Genomic DNA, 21805 nt, shown 5'->3' on the forward strand with positions numbered 1-21805 from the left:
AGAAAATTCAACACAAAATAGTTTTGTATCAGTGTAATAATGCCTATTTAATTTTGTGTAATATTATAATTTATTTTTAATCTTTATTCTTTTTATAGTTTAATGGAAGAAAACCAAAAAAATGATGATGATCCTAAGTTGAAAAAAAAATCTAAATGGCAAACGGCTGTAAATATGTAAGACAGTATAAGCCCACCTCTGACTGTTGATTTCTTTATAAATATGCCAATTTGCTCTCTTGCTTGAAAGGCACAAACAACCTACAGTTACACCATGTTTACAAAACCTAGATCACTCTCTACTGGACGAAACATTAAAATATACGTCATTCCGCCCAGCCCTCCATCTGGCTTGTTAAGTGAATGGGGTGATGCCCGTTTTGGGTGGTTACTGACAGATGTCTCTCATTTCAGGAAGCATCTATTCTAGTCCTGGACTTTACAGCAAGACAATGACGCCTACCTATGACTCTCGGGACGGCAGCCCACTGTCCCCCACCACAGCCTGGTTTGGAGACAGTCCGCTGTCAGAAGGCAATCCCAGCATACTCGCTGTCAGCCAGCCCATCACCTCACCCGACATTGTGGTCAAGATGTACAAACCACAGTCCCTCCTGGATAAGGCCAAGATCAACCAGGGGTAAGCTGAGACAGATCTGATGTGTGAAGAGACTGTGATTCAGAAGGCTTTTGTTCATATTCCTCTGATTGTCTTCGTGAAGGTGGCTGGACTCCTCCAGATCACTGATGGAGCAGGATGTGAAGGAGAACGAGGTTCTTCTGCTCCGGTTCAAGTACCACAGCTTCTTTGACCTCAACCCAAAGGTCAGTGTGTTTTGCACCTGATCACATATAGTCATATTGACACAATGCAGAATAGGACATTCCAGAATCACACACAAGCTCTTAAAGGGGTCATGAACTGCCTTTGTTTTTTTTATTTTGCACTGTTCTTTGAGGTCCACTGAGGTCCAATGTTGTCCAGATTTTTACATTAAAAAACAAATTATTTTTTTTATAAATAATAGTCTATTTTCTGTCCTGTTTTTGACCCCCCCCATCAGAACATTGAATAGACGTGGAGGATTGCAGACTCAGAAGTAAACACCCAGTGCTGTCATTGGCTAACAGTTGTGTATGTTTGACAGCCTACATTCTTCATAGATGGACGCATAACTAACTCCGTACAATCCAACCAAATGATCTGTAAGAAGAGACAAAGCAATAGTGATCATGTAATAAAAATAGTTACTCACACTTGTGCGGTGCGACATGACTGTCGGATCCAATATAGTCGCACAGCATCGTCTTTTAGTTTCAATCTTTTTGAAAACATGCATCGAATTGTGCCTTGTTTCTAAATTAATCCACTGTAAAAATTGCAAATGTTTTTTTTTACAGTGTGACAGACAATTGAATGGGCGAAAAACCTAAAGGGGGTCATACAATGGAAAATGTTCTTGATATTCCTGTTAGTATCATGAAAACCATTTATATTGTGATTATTTTATATGCAGAAAGTGATCAGAGATTGTTGTCTTTATAATAGCTGGAACAGAGCGAGTCTATCGGTGATTTCTGCATTTACAATCCTGTTATAATCAGTGGCTCAGTTTACGTTGCTCAACGAGTCTCTTATTTACATTGTGTTGCACTTTGTAAGTTATGGTAAAAGTATTGGTGAGATTGCAGAAATCACGTCGCAGTAAGGAGATGATAATCATTGTGTGCTCAGTAGACATGACTGTAGTGCAGCACTTTGATGCTCTAAATATAATGCTGTAATCAACACTTTTCCCCATTGGGCATAAGTTTTCAAGAGAATTCCACATGTAATGCTCATTTCATATGCAATGATGTCAGCCAATCATAGCAGTGGGAGTTTCCATTGAAGTCTCACAGTGGGCACACCCTTCTAACAGAGCGTCCAAATCAGGATAAATTTGGGCAGAAAATTACCATGTGTTTCTACATTTATGACCATTTTTATTTTTGATGAAGATACCATATTAAGATTATAAGTGCACCACAGGAAACATAAAATATTGCATTTCATGAACATTTGCATGAAAAATATAGTTTAATTTAATTGGGAAAATCGTCTAGTAACCGTGTAACTTGCAAAATGTGGGTCAGGACAACATATTTGTCCATTTCAGGAGGTCATTTTAAATATTTAATTTATTTTTTACTTTTTTTGTAAGAATTTAGCAGTGTTTGCAGCCCATTTTACATTTACATTATAACATTTACATTGATTTATTCAGTTTTATTAAATTGGGAAATGGTAGATGTGGGAGAGGGTTAAATAGTACTATAAATCATTTATCAGAGGCTAAATTTGGGTAAAAAATTACCATTTATTTCTACCTTTTGACCCTTTTTGATGAAAATGCCATACTAAGATAAGTGGACCTCAGGAAACATAAAATGTTGCGTTTCATGACCTCTTTAAGGTTGTATATGAGTGTAGTAATATATAGTGTGCATTATGCTCACCCGTAGGCCTCTGAGAGGATTCTACGCTCTTATGTTGTAAGGACGGTGTGATGTAAGTGCTGTTGTGGTGTCGTGTTTTTAACACTCTCCTGACCCCTGCAGTATGATGCCATCAGGGTGAACCAGCTGTATGAGCAGGCCAAGTGGGCCATCCTGCTGGAGGAGATCGAATGCACCGAGGAGGAGATGATGATGTTCGCCGCCCTGCAGGTACGTGCGCATCCAAACCTCGGCAAAATTTATGCGAGCGCTCCGTCTGTTAGGATTGCTGCGTAAGCACACCGTTTGACAGTTTGCAGTCTTCACTCAGGTCCTCTGGCCCTGTAAATGAATTGGATGGGCTCTGTGCCTGACTGCTTAGCATCTGCAGCGTGCAAACGTTTGGCTGCGGCGTTTGTTTTCACTGGCCCTTTGGCCAACGATGACCCTGCTATTTCAAACCCTCATAAATGTTGAGTGACAACACCTCAGGACGCCTCACTGTCTTCACATCATGTAAATATAGAGCGGGCGTCTGTTCGAGGGAGGTGGGACATGGGAGACCACCCGGAGTCTCCAGCCTAAGGAGGTGTGGGTTGCTCCAGCAGGGATTTGTGGAGGTGTATCAGTGGTGTCGACTTTCTCTGTTTACGTACAGCGAGTTTAAATTAGTCAGGTCTGTCCCTCCCCATCAGTCCGCACCACGTTCAGTCAGAGGATATGAGTCTGGCTCTGGACGTGTCTCTGGGTAGAAGAGCTCAGCGCTGTCAGACATCAGCAGCTCTAAGTTTAGCCAGCATTATAGCAGGCTGTTAACCGTTGAGAGAAATCTGTGTGTCATTCACCTACTAACTACTCTTATCTGAGACATGAAAATGCCTTTAGCCTCCATTTTGAAAGCGGAGCTGTCATCAGCGTACAGTAAAATAAACATCTGTAGTCTAACTGTCCACTGTAGCACCATGGGGAAAGTTTGACAGTTAATTCAGTCAGGACCACTTTCGTCAAAGTATATTTATTGCAATTATATTGCATACTGTTAGTGTTGGCGGTATGGTTCTGTTCTGGGCAAAACTCCACACGCCGGTCCATGCAGCCATGGAGAGCAGCAAGTCAAACCGCCCTGGGGTACAGAACAGATCCAGTATATGCATACATAATTACAGTTCAATTTTTTGAGTTGTAAAAAATACAAAAACATGGTAGAGAATACTTGTAGTGCAGTGAACTGTATACGGAAAGAAACAAAAGCCAAATTAGATTATAGGTTTGCTCTAAACTCATAAATGAATAGTATTATAGTTAACAAATAACAATATTAAAAATGTTGTTAGTATCATTGAAATAAATGTTAAATTATTAACTTTAAACTTTAAATAAAAAGAAAATATAAATAAATAATAAGAAAAAAAATATATGTAAAAGTGTGTGTGTGTGTATGTGTGTGTGTATATATATATATATATATATATATATATATATATATATATATATATATATATATATATATATATATATATATATATATATATATATATATATATATATATATATATATATATATATACATGCATGCATGCATACATACATATTCATATACACACACACACACGTGTTGGTTTTTGTGGTTTATGGGGACTCTCCATAGGTGTAATGGTTTTTATACTGAACAAACTGTGTGTGCTATTGCCCTACACCAACCCTACACCTAAACTTAGCCCTCACAGGAGACTTTGTGCATTTTTAGATTTTCAAAGAAACACCATTTAGTATGTTTTTTAAGCCTTTTGAATTACGGGGACATAGGCAGAGTCCCCATAAACCACCTTCATATTGTAATACCTCTGTCATACCCATGTCATTATACAAATTTGTGTCCTCATAAACCACATAAACATGCACACACACACACACACACACACAGTGTGTATATATATATACACTGTGTGTGAATTTTTTATTAATAACCTGTTGAGGGAAAAAACTGATAGTGTATCAATGATACTAAAATAACACTGATGCAGACAATTATAAATGTTAGAATATTAACTTTAAACTAGCTAAAATCTGAATATTGTTATCACCATCTTTAGTATTTTCATTATTATTATTTTTATGCATGTTAATATTACTTAAATACTACTACTATTATTCAGATTGTCATGACTGTTTGCTTTCATCGCTGTTATTGTCATTGCTGTTTTTTGTTTTGTGTTCACCATATGTTTTATGTTTTGCACTCCTACTAATAAAAAAAAAAATAATAGCTAAAATTAAAAAAAAAAAAAATAACAAATTCTATATATATATATATATATATATATATATATATATATATATATATATATATATATATATATATAAAAAAAAATAAACTACAATAGTGTATCTAGGGCTGCACGATACATCGTTTCAGCATCAACATTGTGATGTGCGCATCCACGATAGTCACTTCGCAGGATGTGCGCTGTTTAGTATACTGATCGTTATATTTACACTGATCATTTTTCACGACAGTGTCGTGTCGCGCAGCAACAGCTAAAGGCTGCCTGCACTGGACATGACAAAGCGACCGTTGCAAATCATGTGAACTTTGTGTCAGTACGTCATAAAAAGAACTACGGATTTACTCTCGGGGATTTGTTGCGTCATGCCGCAACCACTCTATAGTATTAGTATAACCACTCGCATCCGGTGTAGACCATGGACTGTGTAAAAACACGGTGAGAGCTACGCAGATACACGTGAACACTGAATTCATCACCATTCATCTCCGCATCTATTTGTCTGAAATGACACACGTGTGAGATTGTCAAAATGCATGTCTCCGCAAGTATTCTTGTAAACACAGTTGCTTATGGCAAAGGTGAAAGTAAACAATTGAGAAAGTAAATGGATAGTAGGCTATATTGGTTCACAGCAGTTTAATGTTCCTGAGGCTTTCTGTGTCATGAATGTTAATCAAACAACAAAATCACTTTTGTAGCTTTAACACAGATTTATTAGATTTAATTTATACAGTGAAGACTTATGCAGTGTTATTTTTAATTTGATTATTCAATTTCTATACCTGAATACTATTAGACTTACCTGAAGAATATAAAGCACTGTTTAGTTCATTTGTATCTTTTTCTAATATTATTTAGGTTATCTATGTTTGGAATTTGCTTATTTTCTATGTTGATTTATTCACCTACAAAATCACCCAAATCATTGATGATTATTTTTTTCCAAATAGAGCTGTTCAAGTCTTTTTTTTTTTTATAATCGCAATTTATATTAAGAGTTTTTTCCAATATCGTGCAACCCTAGTATCAATGATACTAAAATAATACTGATACAGAAAATGATTTAAAAATGTTAAATGTTCATCCCAGGAGGTCAAAGTAAATATTTTATTAATTTTATTTTCCCCACATTTTGTAAGAGTTTGACTGTGTGCAGCCCTGGAATTGAGGACATGTGTGAATACATATTTAAACAAATTCAAGTTATGCAAGTGTCAATATTTTGAAGATACTTTTACATTTACGTTGACAAATTCATTTTTTTTTATTATTGGGTAAATGTTAGATGTGGGAGAGGGTTAAATATTACAACAAAGAATTTACGATATTAATATGATGAATTAATAAATGACAACAGCGTGTTTATTTTGTGTTTTTATTTGCAGTACCACATCAACAAGCTGTCCATCATGTCTTCAGACAATCACATGAATAACAGTGAGAAGGAGGTCGATGAGGTTGATGCAGCTCTGTCGGATCTGGAGATCACTCTAGAGGGAGGAAAGACGTCCAACACGCTGGTACTGGAACACATGCAATAATAATTCCTACTACTTCCGTTACAGCCACAGACACACACCTGTAGGCCTTTATAACTCTTCTGCATTCAAACAGCAGAAGCTCCAAATATTAGCATGAAATAACTTCCGCTGTAGCCTGTGTCAGTGCAGTGACTATAGCATGGGCTTGCTGTGATTTTATTGACATACAGTTCATCACAAATACTTCATCTAAACACACCAACCTCATTAATCAGGTATGATGAAACAAAGAAAAATGGTGTCATATTATTCTGACGCATTAAAGGAAAGCACACATGCCTGCTGTATGTGTATGTGCAGTACTTCAGAGTCTAAGCACTGTTTGTTTATTTTAATATAATACTATATCTCCATGAAGAACAGTAGAATTAGACTACATTACACATCACATTAAATGTTACTTATGAGGAAAGACTATACAAATTAGAAATATTGTTCACATTGCTATCATCAATAAAAAATAATATCCCGTCCAAACTATCAGTCCATGCTAAATATAGAAATTTGTTATTACAAGAAACAGCGACGTTTCTCAGTTGTGCTGAGTTTGTGTTGATTATGCTTTTCATTCAGTAAAAAAATCTCCAAGTATTACTTCAAATTGAAGTCATTCAAATATATGTATTTTTTTTTTTAAATGACTGGATTGATCATTGTAAGCGAGTCATATCCTCTGGTGGATATGACTCGCTTACAATGATCAATCCAGTCATTTAAAAAAAAAATACATATATTTTGAGTGCAGTAATTGGATAGCATTATACTGCAGACAGAACTGGAGTTTAATCATAATAAACATGCTGAAATAAAATCAGTGACATTAAAAAATGAAGTCAAAACGGTGTATTCTGAGTATTCCTCTGGCTATAACATGAGCGGCGTGCAGCTGTTATGCAGACTGTGATCATAAAGATTTCGACATTATTACGCCAACAACTTTATTTATAACTTTATTAAAACACTTTGTGTTCTCAGGGTGACATCACATCCATTCCTGAACTGGCTGACTACGTGAAAGTCTTCAAGTGAGTTGATTTATTGTTTTTGGTCTCATAAGCTTTAATTAGCGTAAGGCAAAAATAAAGCAAGGCCTTTTGTCAGATATATAGACTCTATGTATTAGGCTATTTAAAGTGTAAATGGTGTCATTTCCTCAACACTAGTGGAAACTAAATTAATTACAGTGTTTGTTTAAGCGAAATGGGTCCGACATGACAATATTGGCTCAGCCAGTGGTGTGAAAGTGGAGCAGTATTACCTGTCTGACATGAGGTTTCCACTGGAAGTGGTTGAAATGCTAGTGGCAGAGAAATTACACACTACAGCTTATAATGTGCTTATATTTTGCTGTATTGAATATAGAAAGAACAGATGTCACAGAGCTGATCAGCAGTAGAGATGTGTCTTTTATCAAAGTCATTTCCCTAACTTTTGCTTGCACCTCAGACCAAAGAAACTCACTCTGAAAGGATACAAGCAGTACTGGTGCACGTTCAAGGACATCACAATCTCCTGCTACAAGAGCCGCGAGGAGGCCCACGGCACGCCGGCGTACCAGATGAACCTGAGAGGTGAACGCTCGCTGTCAGAAACGCTGTTTGTTTACCACATCAGCACTGCATCTCATCTGCTGTTTCTCCGTAGGCTGTGAAGTCACACCAGATGTGAACATTTCCGGTCAGAAATTCAACATCAAGTTGCTAATTCCTGTAGCAGATGGTATGAATGAGATCTGGCTGCGGTGTGATGCTGTGAGTGAGACGTTTTCATGGACACTTCTATTGATTGCCACACTTTATTGTGCAATAAATCACCTCACATTTTCACTTGCCTTTAAAAGGAAAAGGAGCATGTTACTTGACTTGCTACTTCAAAAGTAATTATACAAACTCATCAGTGTTGTTATGGTTAACTAAAACTAAAACCATAAAAAAAAGCATTACTTGAAATAATTTTATTTATTTCAGCTCGTTGCCAAAGTAACCTGTGTGACCCGAGCACAAAAGCAGTCTTAAGTCGCTGGGATATATTTGTATCAATAGCCAAAAATACATTGAATGGGTCAAAATTATCCATTTTTCTTTTATGCCAAAAATCATTAGGATATTAAGTAAAGATCATGTTCCATGAAGATATTTTGTAAATTTCTTACCGTAAATATATCAAAACTTAATTTTTGATTAGTAATATGCATTGCTAAGAACTTCATTTGGACAACTTTAAAGGAGATTTTTTTTTTTGCACCCTCAGATTCCAGATTTTCAAATAGTTGAATCTCAGTCAAGTATTCAGAATCAAAATGAGCTTTTATTGCCAGGTATGATTACACATACAAGGAATTTGTTTTAATGACAGAAGCTTCCACAGTGCAACAGAATGACAGCGACAGAACAAAAAACAGATAATAAATAGAAGAATAAAAAAAAAAAAAAAATCATAAAAAATTGTCAAATTGACACATTGTCTGATCCTAACAAACCATACATCAATGGAAAGCTTATTCATCTTTCAGATTATATATAAATCTCAATTTTCAAAAAATGTCCCTGTCCTTCAGGAGAAGCAGTACGCTCAGTGGATGGCGGCTTGTCGTTTGGCCTCCAAAGGGAAGACGATGGCAGATAGTTCCTACAACTTGGAGGTCCAGAACATTCTGTCCTTCCTGAAGATGCAGCACATGAATCCTGATCCTCAGATCATAGAGCCCATCACCACCGACATGAACCCTGAGTGTCTGGTGTCTCCACGATACCTGAAGAAATACAAGAACAAGCAGGTAAATGAGAGCCTGCAGTACAGAATATAAACAGACACTGACGGCAGAGACCTGAAGACAGGCAGGGAGACAGGTCAAGAGACTTATATACTAATACATAGTAATAAACAGCAATATGTGTGCATGTATTTATTTACTAATGCATGCAAGTGAAGCAAAGTTAAACGTTGTTGACATTTTTGCTGCTGATTTTTAAATCAAGTTCAGTCTTAACGCAAAGTCACAAAACTGACCTACTTGGTCTTTAGCTTCATTGACAAAATAGTACATTAAAATTATGATAATTTAATGTTATATTAAAGCCACAATATGTAAGATTTTTTAATTAAAATATCCAAAAACCACTAGAACAGTGTTATGTATTTTGCTGACGTGTGTACTTGCATATGAATGTTTAAATCCAGAGAAATAAGCAATATTAACTAGTGACATGGACCGTGTCCTTGCGTCGCCTGCCAATGATGTCATACACCCTCGATTTTTCTGGTTTTATTTTGTAGAAAACATGGAAACCCCAAAGATACTTTAATATGTTATTTTATTATTAATCTGTTATAATAATATTTTATTAGACAGGTGACAAACGCGCAGAGTAGCATTATAACAGAGCTTTCAACACACTCAAATGTATCCAGTATGATAAAACAGCGCTGCTTTATCTCACATACGCATGACCGGAAGAAGCGGAAGCGGTCGACTGTTGCATAATAAAAGCGCCGCTGCTTTCGAGCCGTGTATCGCGCTTGTCCTTAATTAGCAATCACTCCAGCGTCCTCGTTTCGCTTCCACGACTTTCAGCCCCATCCTGCTTCATACTGCAGTGACTTTAATAAGTCTTTAATACATTAGCTCAACCATGGACATGATTGCATCGACTGTGAGGATGAAGACAACAACTCCCATGATTCCACACTCAATCACTGCTAATCAATCAAGGTGTCTTTCTTTGTTTGTTTTGAATATGCGCCCTCTAGCTGCGAAAACTTACATATTGTGCCTTTAAAGGTGCCATAGAATGCATTGATACAGTATTTTAAATTGTTCTCTGATATCTACACAGAAGGTATGTGGCTTAGGTAAGGGCAAAAAATCTCCAGAAACGATTTTACATGTCCATTTACAACCCTAGGATTTCTCCCTAGATTGAAACGGTCTGTTATTGGCTTATTTAGCAGGGTCATGAATAATAATGAGCTCTGCTCTGATTGGCTGTTTCACAGTGCTGCTCAATGTTGAGCCCTGCTCTGATTGGCTGTTTCACAGTACGGCTCATCAGCAAGAAGGACGCACAGGGAGGAAAATATATATTTAAATACTTTCTCTCGCAGTTATATCGTCGGGTAATTATACTGTATATAAAACGCGGGCATCAGGGAGCCGTTATTAATATGCGAGGCATTGAAACTGCTTTTGAACGATCCATCGATCGCGTTATAGTTTCACTTTCAAGAGACGCGATCACACAAACTATGTTTACATTATGGAGCAACAGTACTTACCACACATTTCACAAGATCAGATGCTTGTCAGTGGTGCTCAGGATCTGTAAGTCATTCGCCATCATCCTCATCTCTCCTTACTGAGAGTGAAATCTTATGTACTGTAACAGGCTACCGCTAGCAAGGAGCTAACCATGTCCCTTTAGTGGCTCGCGTTATTTGCTTTCTGTGCCTTTCTGAATACAGACACCAACCCATCCCTGCACTTCACACCCCCTGCACGGCCTGGAACATAACATTTATTTTGTTATTTTCGCTGTTGTCCGCGCTTGTTTATTTACAATACCTGCAGAGCTTCTGATGGTTCGGCCGGCTTAGAACAAGGGCGGGTTTATGCAAATGTTGGGGGCGTAGTGATCGCGACTGTTGCGTCACAGTCGGTGTTATGTTCTGATTCGCCTGTTTTTCAGTGGTCTTTTTTAATCACGAGATTTACATATGAAGGAGGAAACTATGGTGTTTGAGGCTCACTGTATGTCATTTCCATGTACAGAACTGTTATTATTTAAATATGCCAGGGTAAAGACAGTTTTTCATTCTATGGCACCTTTAAGAAAAAAAAAAAATATTTTTAAACATGCATTTTTGTATTTTCTGACCTTAAGTATGAACCACGTGAATTTGTGTAAATCAGTGGAAAAAATTACGTTTTCATATTTTAAAATACATGCATGGGTTGCTTGAAACAGCAATGCATGGCACGATTGCGGTTGTGTGCAGAACACCCTTTGTGTCTCAGCCAGGGTCCAAAATTAAAACACATGTGAGTAAAATCCTCCTGTGTGGAGTTGCTATTAAAGTAAATAACAGCACTGTGTTCATTTACACGTGAGCAGCTCACGATCCGGTGTTTTTCAGCATCTCGGAGCGTGTATATATGTGTGTGTGTATATGTATGTGTGTGTGTGTGTGTGTGTATGTATAATAAAACACACACATATTAGTGTTTTTAAGAATAGTTATATTGAAGAGCGAAAAAAAATGGTTTTCAATTTTTCCTTAGCTGATCACATGCCTAGATGATACTAAATAAATGTCAAATATTAAATGCATATCACACTTTAAATATCACCAAGTCCTACTTGGTACTAGTAAGAAAAAAAGATTTACAAAACTGTAAAAAAAACAAACAAAACCCAAATCATCTTTTTCTAGCGCTGAGACACTCATTGTGATATGGATATGCAGAGTGTCCAGTGAAATTTCTCAGAATGATGTGTTTTTTGTTGTACTTGATTGAAAACCAAGAGTAAGGTATGTAGCGAGGGTGAGTGTGTGGGAGTCGACAGACGGCTCCTGTGTGCTGCTGCTGCTGCTGCTGGTGTCGTCTTACAGTGGCCCTGGACTCAATCCAGCTCCTGTGATGCTGGGGGATGGTGGGCTTCCTGTCCTCATCTCATTGAGGAGCAGGGGTGGGGTCTTCAGAAACAGGCGGGAAACAAGCCGTGTCTGGGAATGTGGAGAGGCAGCCTGGGATGAAGACAGCAGTTTGTTTGTGAGAGCAACGTTAGAGTCCGGATGATTTCTTTTATGCATGCATTACAGGCTCAATTTCTTTTCTTCAGAGGCTTCCTCTGGGATTTTATTCCTAGAGGACGTGGGCCAGTAAGCACTAAACTTTGGGAAACAAGGATCGAGGACTTTCTCACTTCCAGACTCGACAGGATCAGGAAAGCGGATGTTGTCATCCAAATGGTGGGGAATTTCAGAGGTCCCTGTAGTGTTCTTGGGTTTAAATGTGTGTGGCGCCACCTTGTGGAGTCAAGGGTGTATAGTTTGAAGTGTGATGAACATTTCAGGTTAATCATAAACTACAGAACTTTGAACCCATTTTATATGTTTAAAAATGTTCTGATTTGTGCTCAGCACAAAAGATGTCATTAAAGAGTATTTCTTTTTATTCTTTTTTTGGAGCTTAATGGACAAATCAGAAGCTTAAAGTTTGAAAGTTTTTACTCAGAGAAGTCAAAGACAGACAAACCAATACAAACTACTTCATTAGAGTCCTCTACTGGTAGTTGTTGGACACTGTTATCATGTTGCAGGCATGTTGTTGGATTTTGTTAGCATGCATTAGTATTTTTTTTATATGAAACTGAGTGTTGCAGTTTTACACATTGCTTACATGTTTTTTTAGCACAAATTTTTGCATGTTTCCAACATGTTTTAGCACATTGCTGGTATGATTTATGTTGCTAGGAAGGTTTTTTTTTTTTTTTTTTTTTTGCACATTTAGCATGTATGAGTTTGCATGTTCCTAGCATGCTTTAGAATATTTTAGCTTTAGGTTTACAATAATAGCAAGCAATAACTCTTTTCTATAAGAGGCATTGTATGAAGCTTTTGACCCCCTCATTGAAAGCTTATGTGGAGCTGTTTGGAAGTCTGATACTGGAATTCTGAAAGTCAGATCAGTTAGAAAACAGAGAGAATACAGAGTTAGAACATCCTGAAGGTTTGTGCCAAGTTTGGTGGTCATAGCTTTATAATAAGCTTAGTAGATCAGCGTATAATACACTGTTATTTTAAACGTGTCGGTCTGATATCAGTGCAAAAACAGGTTCCACTGGATTGTCCCATTTTAATCAGCGAGGATGAATCTACAGTTCGATCACCCCAGTTTGCAGACTACAGTAGTCTTCTGCTTGGTTTCAGATGAACGGTATATCAGGATCTCTGCTAGTTGACACATTTCTACATCTGCACAATATATACAGTCAATCCGGCCGGATCTAATGTGATCCCAGTGCAACGTGTTCCTCAGATCTCCCCTGTCCAGCTGATCCTCGTGGTCCTCCCCTGCTGTATACTCACTTGCACACCCTGACCTTTTCTCTCTCTGTACATTAACGGTTGTTTTGATTCTGTTATTCTGCCTGTTTGCTGCTTTATTCATTTATTTGCTTTTCCCTTGTTTCCTCCGTGTTCCTCTTCCTGTTTCCACCCTCCTCAGCCAGGCTTTGTCAGGGACTTGGTAAGTCACTCGTTTGACAGCTGGTAAATGTCCATGACTCACTAACACTGGTGCTGTGTCTTACTCCAGAGATCCTTCCATTAACAACTTTACCATTTATAGCTGTAGCTCACCCCAAAGCTCACATCTCAACTGTTTAAACATTTAAGATCATGTTTTGTGTCACTGGCGTCTCCTCCAGGACAGCTATCTGCCTGAATGCTGTTAAAAGTCAAATTATGTCTCGTGGTGGATATTTTTAGAAATATTTAAATGAATACAGAAGCAGCTTGTAGTCTCATGACCTTGAGGCTTTTAATGTCATTAATCAGTAAAACTAGTGTCAGCCCAATTATTTTGATCTGTTTAAGCATGATTAGATCCCAAAATATATTATCAACATTTACAGTTATTGTTTTGTCATTATTTTAGATGCACAATGCCGTTTTCTACACAGCCCCTAAAAAGACCCGGTGATGGTAGAAAAATGCGTTCTCTCACAAAACTTTTGAACTTTTCTTGGGCAAAAGCAATAGTTTTGCGAGAGAACAATTGTTATGCAAGAGAATCTAAAGTTTAGCGAGAGAATGTATAGTTTCTTGGGTGAATGTTGTAGTTCTGCGAGAGAATCTAGTTTATCGAGAACGTAAAGTTTCTTGTGCAAATGCAATAGTTTAGTGAGAGAATGAAAATGTTTTGCGAGAGAATGTAAGATTTCTTGGCAAATGCAATAGTTTTGCAAGAGAATCTAGTTTATCGAGAACGTAAAGTTTCTTGGTCGAATTTGCGAGACAACTCCAGAGGAAGCAGAATCATTTAAATATAATGCAAAGATAATGAAAGATAATTTTTCCTCCCATCTCAATTATTTTCATCACTATGTCCTCTTAGGGGCTCCGTAGTTTCCACTATAATCAACACATTTGTCTCATAGTACATCTAAAACTCATGGAAATCATTTTTCGAAAAGAGCTTCTGTTTGATTGATGGACCCTTTCAGGGAGTTTGTAGCTCTGATTAAAGCTTTCATGATAGCTGATCTGCGGGAGACTCTTGTGACGTCACTCATTTCCATCTGATGTGCGTGTTTCATGTTCTGGGGAAATAGGGATTAAACGATGGTAGCTGGGATTGCAATGGCTTCTGTGAATGTTTGTTATGCCGCATGTGTAACAGATCATAAGCGATGCTTGAATAAGAGGAGCGTCTCGTGTGTTCACTGTGATATTTGTGGTGATTGAATGCAGCGATATCATATTGACGTGTCTGGTGTCTCATTCTTCTCTGGGGTTGTTTTCTGATGACAGTGTGTCCGTGTTCACTCTCTGACCTTCTGCTGAAGTTACGATGGTTTATATAGCACTTATATATTAATGTTCACTCATGCATCATTCTCAGATTTCCACCCGTATTCTGGAAGCCCATCAGAATGTGGCGCAGATGAGCCTCATCGAGGCCAAGATGCGCTTCATACAGGCCTGGCAGTCCTTGCCAGAGTTTGGAATGACCCATTTTCTTGCCAAGTGAGTGTCGCCTAAACCTAACGTTTCTGTCTCTCAGATGTCTTGATTACATGTTTGTGCGCCAATAAAAATGTCCTTTTTAAAGTTCATGCTTAATTTTTGTTTTTAGCATAATTTACTCACCTTCACCAAACCCATATCATTTACATTCTTCTGCAGAAATTACTGACTTATGCTTTCAAAATGTGATTAACCACCAACTGAGCTATAGATCACTGAAACCAGATCATTGAGTCCAGATCAAGCAATTCTTTGGGAAGATCTGGCTCAAGAAATCATTTGTTCACAAATTGGACCGTGCTACTACTTGCATAAATTCTCATGGACATGCCAAGTAGAGTCACGTCAAGATTTTCAGTGCATAATAACTTAATCTTCAGCCTTGCACAAATACATGACATAGCTTATAAAGAATTTAAGTGCGCAAATCATGTGGGCTACATTACAATATTTACATGTGCTACATAATTTGTTGTTTTGTGCACCTTGAATGAAATTCATACAAGTTTGCAATGACATGAGGGTGAGTAAATGACAGAATCTACATGTTAGAGTGAGCTGTCCCTTTAAGAAGTCATTTCCTCATATCTTCTATATCTTTCATTTCTTCTCATTGTCTCCTCACAAAATCTGCTTGAATAAACACTGAGCCTGTAACTGTTACATTTCTTCCCATTAGGTTCCAGGGTGGCAAGAAAGACGAGCTGATTGGCATCACCTACAACAGAATGATCCGTATGGACGCCAGCACAGGAGACGCCATCAAGACCTGGCGCTTCAGTAATATGAAGCAGTGGAACGTCAACTGGGAGATTAAGATGGTGAGATGGGTTTTTTTTTATGTTGTTGACTCTTGACTGATTATGTTGTTATGAATGAGGCTCCATGTTAACCCTAAAACAGGCAAGAGTGGAAAATGAAAAGCAAAAAATCATTTCATGTCACTTTTTATATCATCTGGACTTAAGTAAAACATTTGTGACCCTGGACCACAAAACCAGTCTTAAGTGTCAATTTTTCAAAATTGATTTATTATTGAATAAATAATATGTCCATTGATGTATGGTTTGTTAGGATAGGACAATATTTGTCTGAGATACATCTATTTGAAAATCTGGAATCTTAGGGAGCAAAAAAATCAAACTATTGAGAAAATCTCCTTTAAAGTTGTTCAAATGAAGTTCTTAGGAATGCATATTACTAATAAAAAATGAAGTTTTGATATTTATGGTAAGAAATCTACTAAATATCTTCATGGAACATGATCTTTACTTAATATCCTAATAATTTTTGGCATAAAAAAAAATTTGATCATTTTGACCCATTCAATGTATTTTTGGCGATTGCTGCAAATATACCCCAGCGACTTAAAAGCGTTTTGTGCTCCAGGGTCACATATTCAAAATATTTTTTGTAATATTTGATATATTTTGGATTTTGAATGGTCTCCCAGGACACGTTGCCTGTTTAGGGTATAAAAAACAGCCCAAGTCATCAATAATTCTATGATTTATTTGATACAAACAAATATGGGATATTCAAAATATGCTGCATGTGTGACATGTCTAAGTGTCCTAAAATTGAGGCATAGACATTTTTTACATTTTTTTTAACAGTCTAATCTTTATCCTCAGGGGTGGGTAATTCCAACCCTTGTGATCCACTGTCCTGCACGGTTTAGCGCCATCCCTAAACAATCATATAATGTAATTAAACAAATATAATTTATGTTATCCCGAAGACTGCTGTCAGATTATTCAGATGTGTTTGATCAGGATTGAAGCTAAACGCTGCAGGATGGTGGCCCTATAGGAGCAGGGTTGGACACCCCTGTTCTACCATAAAATCATCTGTGTGAAAACTTGTAAGAGAAAAATCTAGTTAAAAATGCATAGTAGTAGTCAACTAAATGTAATATTATTTGTTTTATATACAAATATTAACATTTGCACAATTGTTAAACTCAAAATGAATAGAAAGGGGACTGTACAGGGCGCCTAGAGGCCAGGAAGGCCTATAAAGCTCTTCCCTAAGGGCCCTTGGCCCTGGAATGTGATTTCTACTAAAGGGGATCTGCTCTCCTTGATGAGATTTTTATAACCCCCCCCCCCCCCCACCCCAATTCTCTGAGATTATTTTTTTTTATCTAGGAGCTCCCCCTTTTTCAACATCTCAAGACAGTGTTCACAGTTAACACTAATAGGTGTATTGCATTGTTTTGCTGAAAAAAGTAAGATTAATATATGCCTACTTTCTACATTTTCTGAATGTCCAGCCCCTTGGGCGGACGTATTGGCTTTAGATCAAACTGACAAAACAAGCACAGAAAATTTGAACCAAGTGATGTGACCCCCATAGTCCAAACAACCTCAACTATGATAATGATAACGGTATTGGATGAAAAATTCTTCCTCGTGCCTTCTACAAGAGACTAAAGAGTATGTATCTCGCGGTACACGGTTGACGTTACATCAGGTAAATGGCCTAATAACATAATAGACCTTTATTGCAGCGGAATTGATTACTGGAAGTGCTCGTCGAAGCAGTGTATCGATTCTTCCGGTTATATATACACTTTTCAGTGTGCTGTAATTACCTTGAATAAAGGAATAAACGCCTGTTAAAATGGACGATTTCAAAATCTGGACATTTTCAGAGACAGGTGAAGAGATATTCTAATTATTATTCTGATATTTAAATTATTTTTGGAAAAACAGAATTGTCCAAACTCGATGGAACTTGTAGTTTTAATCTAACGTAAGCCGATCTGAGAAAGCCGTGGCTCGTGAACATTAGGGATGTGTATCAGCAGCAAAGTCACAATACGATACGTATCCATACGCACTGAATTTAGTAAAACCACTGTTTATTAAACACTGCATAGGGCCATTACTAACTATAGGCAGAGCAGGCAGTTGACCTCTGAATTATGAAGGGCCTTCATTACTCTACCACAATACAATATATATAATATATAATGGGCAAATATGGATGCTTTATGCAAATGTATGCGCTCTACATTAATTGCACATTAATAAAATTAGTGCCGTTAAAATTAATTTGCGTTAACGTGTTATTAACTTTGACAGCACTCTAAAAACGAAACTCTAAGACATGGAGGAGTTTGAGTGTGAAACAGGTTTAACAGCAAAGTTTGATCATTTACAGACCTCTAGACTTTGTGGGTTTAACATCTAAAAGTCAACACGCATCTCCTTGACCTCACATCAGCATCTGCTCTGTTCTCACGGCAGGTGACGGTGGAGTTTGCGGACGAGCCCAGTCTGGCGTTCATCTGTGCCGAGGTGGACTGCAAAGTGGTGCATGAGTTCATCGGCGGCTACATCTTCCTGTCCACGCGTGCCAAGGACCAGAACGAGTCTCTAGACGAGGAGATGTTCTACAAGCTGACCAGCGGCTGGATCTGAGCGCCGCACCACTGCATTCTGATACTTTCACACTTCTTCTTTATCTCTTTTTAACCACTCCATCGTGGCCGCATCATAATTGTTTAAAAACTTTTTTTTTTTTAATTCTGGTAATGCGCATGAGTTCATAACACTAGCAGACATGAAGCTCTGTTTCAGCAGAGCCGTTTACTGCTTCCCTCCAGAAGATGAAGCAATAGTAGCTGACCGTTATACATGACCTATAGCTATGACCTTTGACCCTCAGTAGAAATACGCCAGCTTTGCGCACAGCAGAAATGCCGGTTATTTATTTGTCACTAATTTACGTCGCATCTCTCTGGGTAGCTGTCAAATTTTGTGGCTATTAATCTGTAATGATAACAGTCACTTTAACGTGACGTCAGAGAGAAGGAAATGTTACACTAGCTTTAACGTTGCTGCTTCTGAACGCTATCGACCGATGAGTAAAGACGCTAGGCTTTGGTCAAAAACCCAATCAATTTGGTCCTTTCTGAGCACTTGGAAGATCAGCTGTCGTTTGGAGGTTCATGTGTGTTCAACACTACATTACATGTAATAACACAGGTATCTTTCACACTATGAAGGAGAGTCGTCCACTTGTTTTGTAGCAGCTTGCAACATAGGAGGACGTTTATGAATCAGACTGCTTTTGAAGGTCACTGATTTCCCGTTGTAGGAAGTTTCTTTTTATTATGAAGTCTGTTATTTTATTCATCGCTCTTTATTGTGAACCAGTATAGTATTATTCAAAAGCATTTCTTTATTATAGGTCACAAACCATGCAATTTCTTTCCAAAATGAAGGATCGCTAAATGAAGTATTAGATTAGTTTTTTGTATCTAATGTAAAAAAAACACAGGTTTTAAAAACAACATTGTACAGTTATTTTGTTGCTGCTTTTTTCTGTCATTTTTGGAAGCGTATTCTTTCCAGAAGAGAGGGAAAAAAGCCATTTATGGATTGGTGCCTGTCTTTTAGAAATATATATATAAGTGCATATGAAGAAAGTCTGGAGCTCCTGGCTGGAATAAAATCATGTAGATTATGGCATTCTTTATTTCTCTGGTAAGATTGAGTTTTTCCTGCCTTAACTCGTTTGATTCTGCTGCAGGAGTGTATAGCCACACACTTCAACACTAATGAAGCGCTCTTTCTGTGCCTTTTCAGTGCATCACTTCTTGTCAGTATTGTCTCTATGAAGGTGGTTTCAGAGCCAGAAATGAAGATTATTATTTCTTTTTCTCAGATGCCAGCAGTGCTTTGCGTGGCCTGCTGTTTTAAGATTGTAAAAATGCCATTTCCCTTGCAAATAAATAAATAAAATCATTTTTATTTCAAATCGCAAGAGGATGATTCAGCATGCCTTTATTTTATGTGGTTATGCAGGCTGTAATGGCCATCCCTCCACAAGAGAGCAGTCTTCAGTAAAGTTTACAATTAATGGCATAAAACTCAAAGTTGCTTAATTTAACTTTGGAGCAGGTTTACTCTCAGCAGGAGCTTGAAATTGCAACAGTAGCTAAATTATAAATAAAAATGCATCTATTACAAACGAGGGTTTTAAACTATTATTTAGACAGTTTGGTAAGGACACATTAAATAAATATTTAATAAAACGGCTCAAAATATTTAGTTTGAGGTAGAAAAGCAACATGCTGAACAATATTGTGTTTAAGCAGCTCTTCATGTGCTAACTGTTAAACTTTTAGTTTTAATTGCTATTTTTGGCAGTCACTGGATGTATTAGAAAACAGCATGACATAATCTCAGTTTTATTATTGTACTTTTCATTTTCGATGTATGGTCATTTTATTCTGTTTTTGAATGACCATAAATATGGCAAAACAAACTAGTTCATCATCTTTGTGTTTATGTTGATTACTACAAGAGCAGCAAAAAACTGCCAAATCTATAAATAGAATAGCATATAATAAATGTCCAGTAAGAAAATCATCATGAAGGGCAACTCGTTTTCCATTTTCATTGAATCCTACTTCTTCATGGAAATGTCCACCTGTTGGCTCCTCTCATTTGCTCCAAGTTTCAAAATAGTAGTTTTGCAAAGAAATTCATAAATAGCTACAATTTATATTCAGCTACAAAATCAAAATGATTGCTATTTGCATCTGTTTTACTTTGTAACTGGTTTATGGCATAATGTACAGGAAATGTATGAAATGCATAATGTTGTGTCTGTTTAATTATCACAAAGGGATCTATTGCTATGGTTCATTAAGGTTTATAGCAGGTATTAACAGTTATTAACTAAACATCTATAAACCAATAAAGCGTTAATAGCTGTATGCATGCAGGCACACTGATCTTAAGGAAATATTTGCTATACAGTACAATAAAGACTATTTAATAAACCATAAACATTTGTATTGCATTAAATGTTCATTTCACACACAATATTTAATGTCACGTGAAAGCAACATGTGTTGTTTCAAACTTATTCAATCAAACCAATCTTTGAACTAACATGGTGTTCGGTCTGGAAAAAACAAGAAGCCAGACTCTGGTGTGTCTGCGTGTTTCTACATGCATCTGGTCATGTGCTCCAGAAATCAGTTTCAGTTCTACTCAAGTCAGCCCACCCTACACAGAAGACTCTGGGATTAAACCAAGTCAAATAAAAATCAGAAATAGGTGGCTTTGCAATAGAGATGATCACTCAAAAATGAGATTTGAGATGGATTAAACCCAAACTCCAAGACAGTTGATGTCAGTCATTATTAAATAATTAAATCAAACTCAAATGTGCATAATAATGGAATCCTGAAAGATTCAAACATACAGCAGGACGTGTAACAGGCTCGAGGATGTATAGCCTAAATAAACCAAAATCACTCAGTAAGGATTGGCTGCTAGAAAGAAAAATAATTGTAAAAAAATAATCATTTTTCTTATGGTAACTTTGATGGTTGATCTCAAATAATTCAATAAACACTATATTTGTTTAAAAGTAGCTGTGTAACAGACTCGGTCTGTAACATATGTGTAACAGTAGCTGTCTATTACATCTATATAATTACAAACTATAATTACAGGCTGTTCCATAACTTAGTTACATGGTAAGTACATTTTGTTTCATGTAAGTACAACGGCTACTACTAAGCACTTACTTAAGTAATTACTCTGTTTTATGACACCTTAAAATAAAGTGTTACCAAATAATATTAGCTAATGAAACATGCAGATCTTGGCATAACTAAAAAACATATTCACCATTAATTTTTCTTTTATGGAAATGAAAATGTCCAATAGTTCTCAGTCCAAACGTCTTTATTTGTTTAAATAGTGAGCAGCGCGTAAAG

At 37.1% G+C, this 21805-nt stretch overlaps 1 protein-coding gene across 4 annotated transcripts in view; it reads left to right on the forward strand.

Moving 5' to 3' along the window:
* LOC306850672 (fermitin family homolog 2-like) overlaps positions 1 to 20876 on the forward strand; it is a 64009-nt gene extending 43133 nt beyond the window's left edge. For 2 of the 4 annotated variants that reach the window (XM_079386450.1, XM_079386452.1), the window contains 12 exons: positions 414 to 639; positions 722 to 824; positions 2601 to 2708; positions 6151 to 6285; positions 7282 to 7331; positions 7753 to 7877; positions 7951 to 8057; positions 8864 to 9082; positions 13535 to 13555; positions 14933 to 15057; positions 15737 to 15878; positions 18312 to 20862. In XM_079386450.1, coding sequence (XP_079242576.1) covers positions 414 to 639; positions 722 to 824; positions 2601 to 2708; positions 6151 to 6285; positions 7282 to 7331; positions 7753 to 7877; positions 7951 to 8057; positions 8864 to 9082; positions 13535 to 13555; positions 14933 to 15057; positions 15737 to 15878; positions 18312 to 18485 — 1535 coding nt within the window. In that variant the 3' untranslated portion in view covers positions 18486 to 20862. Of the gene's footprint in view, positions 1 to 413; positions 640 to 721; positions 825 to 2600; positions 2709 to 6150; positions 6286 to 7281; positions 7332 to 7752; positions 7878 to 7950; positions 8058 to 8863; positions 9083 to 13534; positions 13556 to 14932; positions 15058 to 15736; positions 15879 to 18311 lie in introns of all 4 variants that reach the window. The other 2 variants (XM_079386453.1, XM_079386451.1) reach the window with 1 other exon arrangement.
* The last annotated feature ends 929 nt before the right edge of the window (positions 20877 to 21805 follow it).

Source organism: Barbus barbus, assembly GCF_936440315.1.
Source record: "Barbus barbus genome assembly, chromosome: 30".
Lineage (NCBI taxonomy): Eukaryota > Metazoa > Chordata > Actinopteri > Cypriniformes > Cyprinidae > Barbus > Barbus barbus.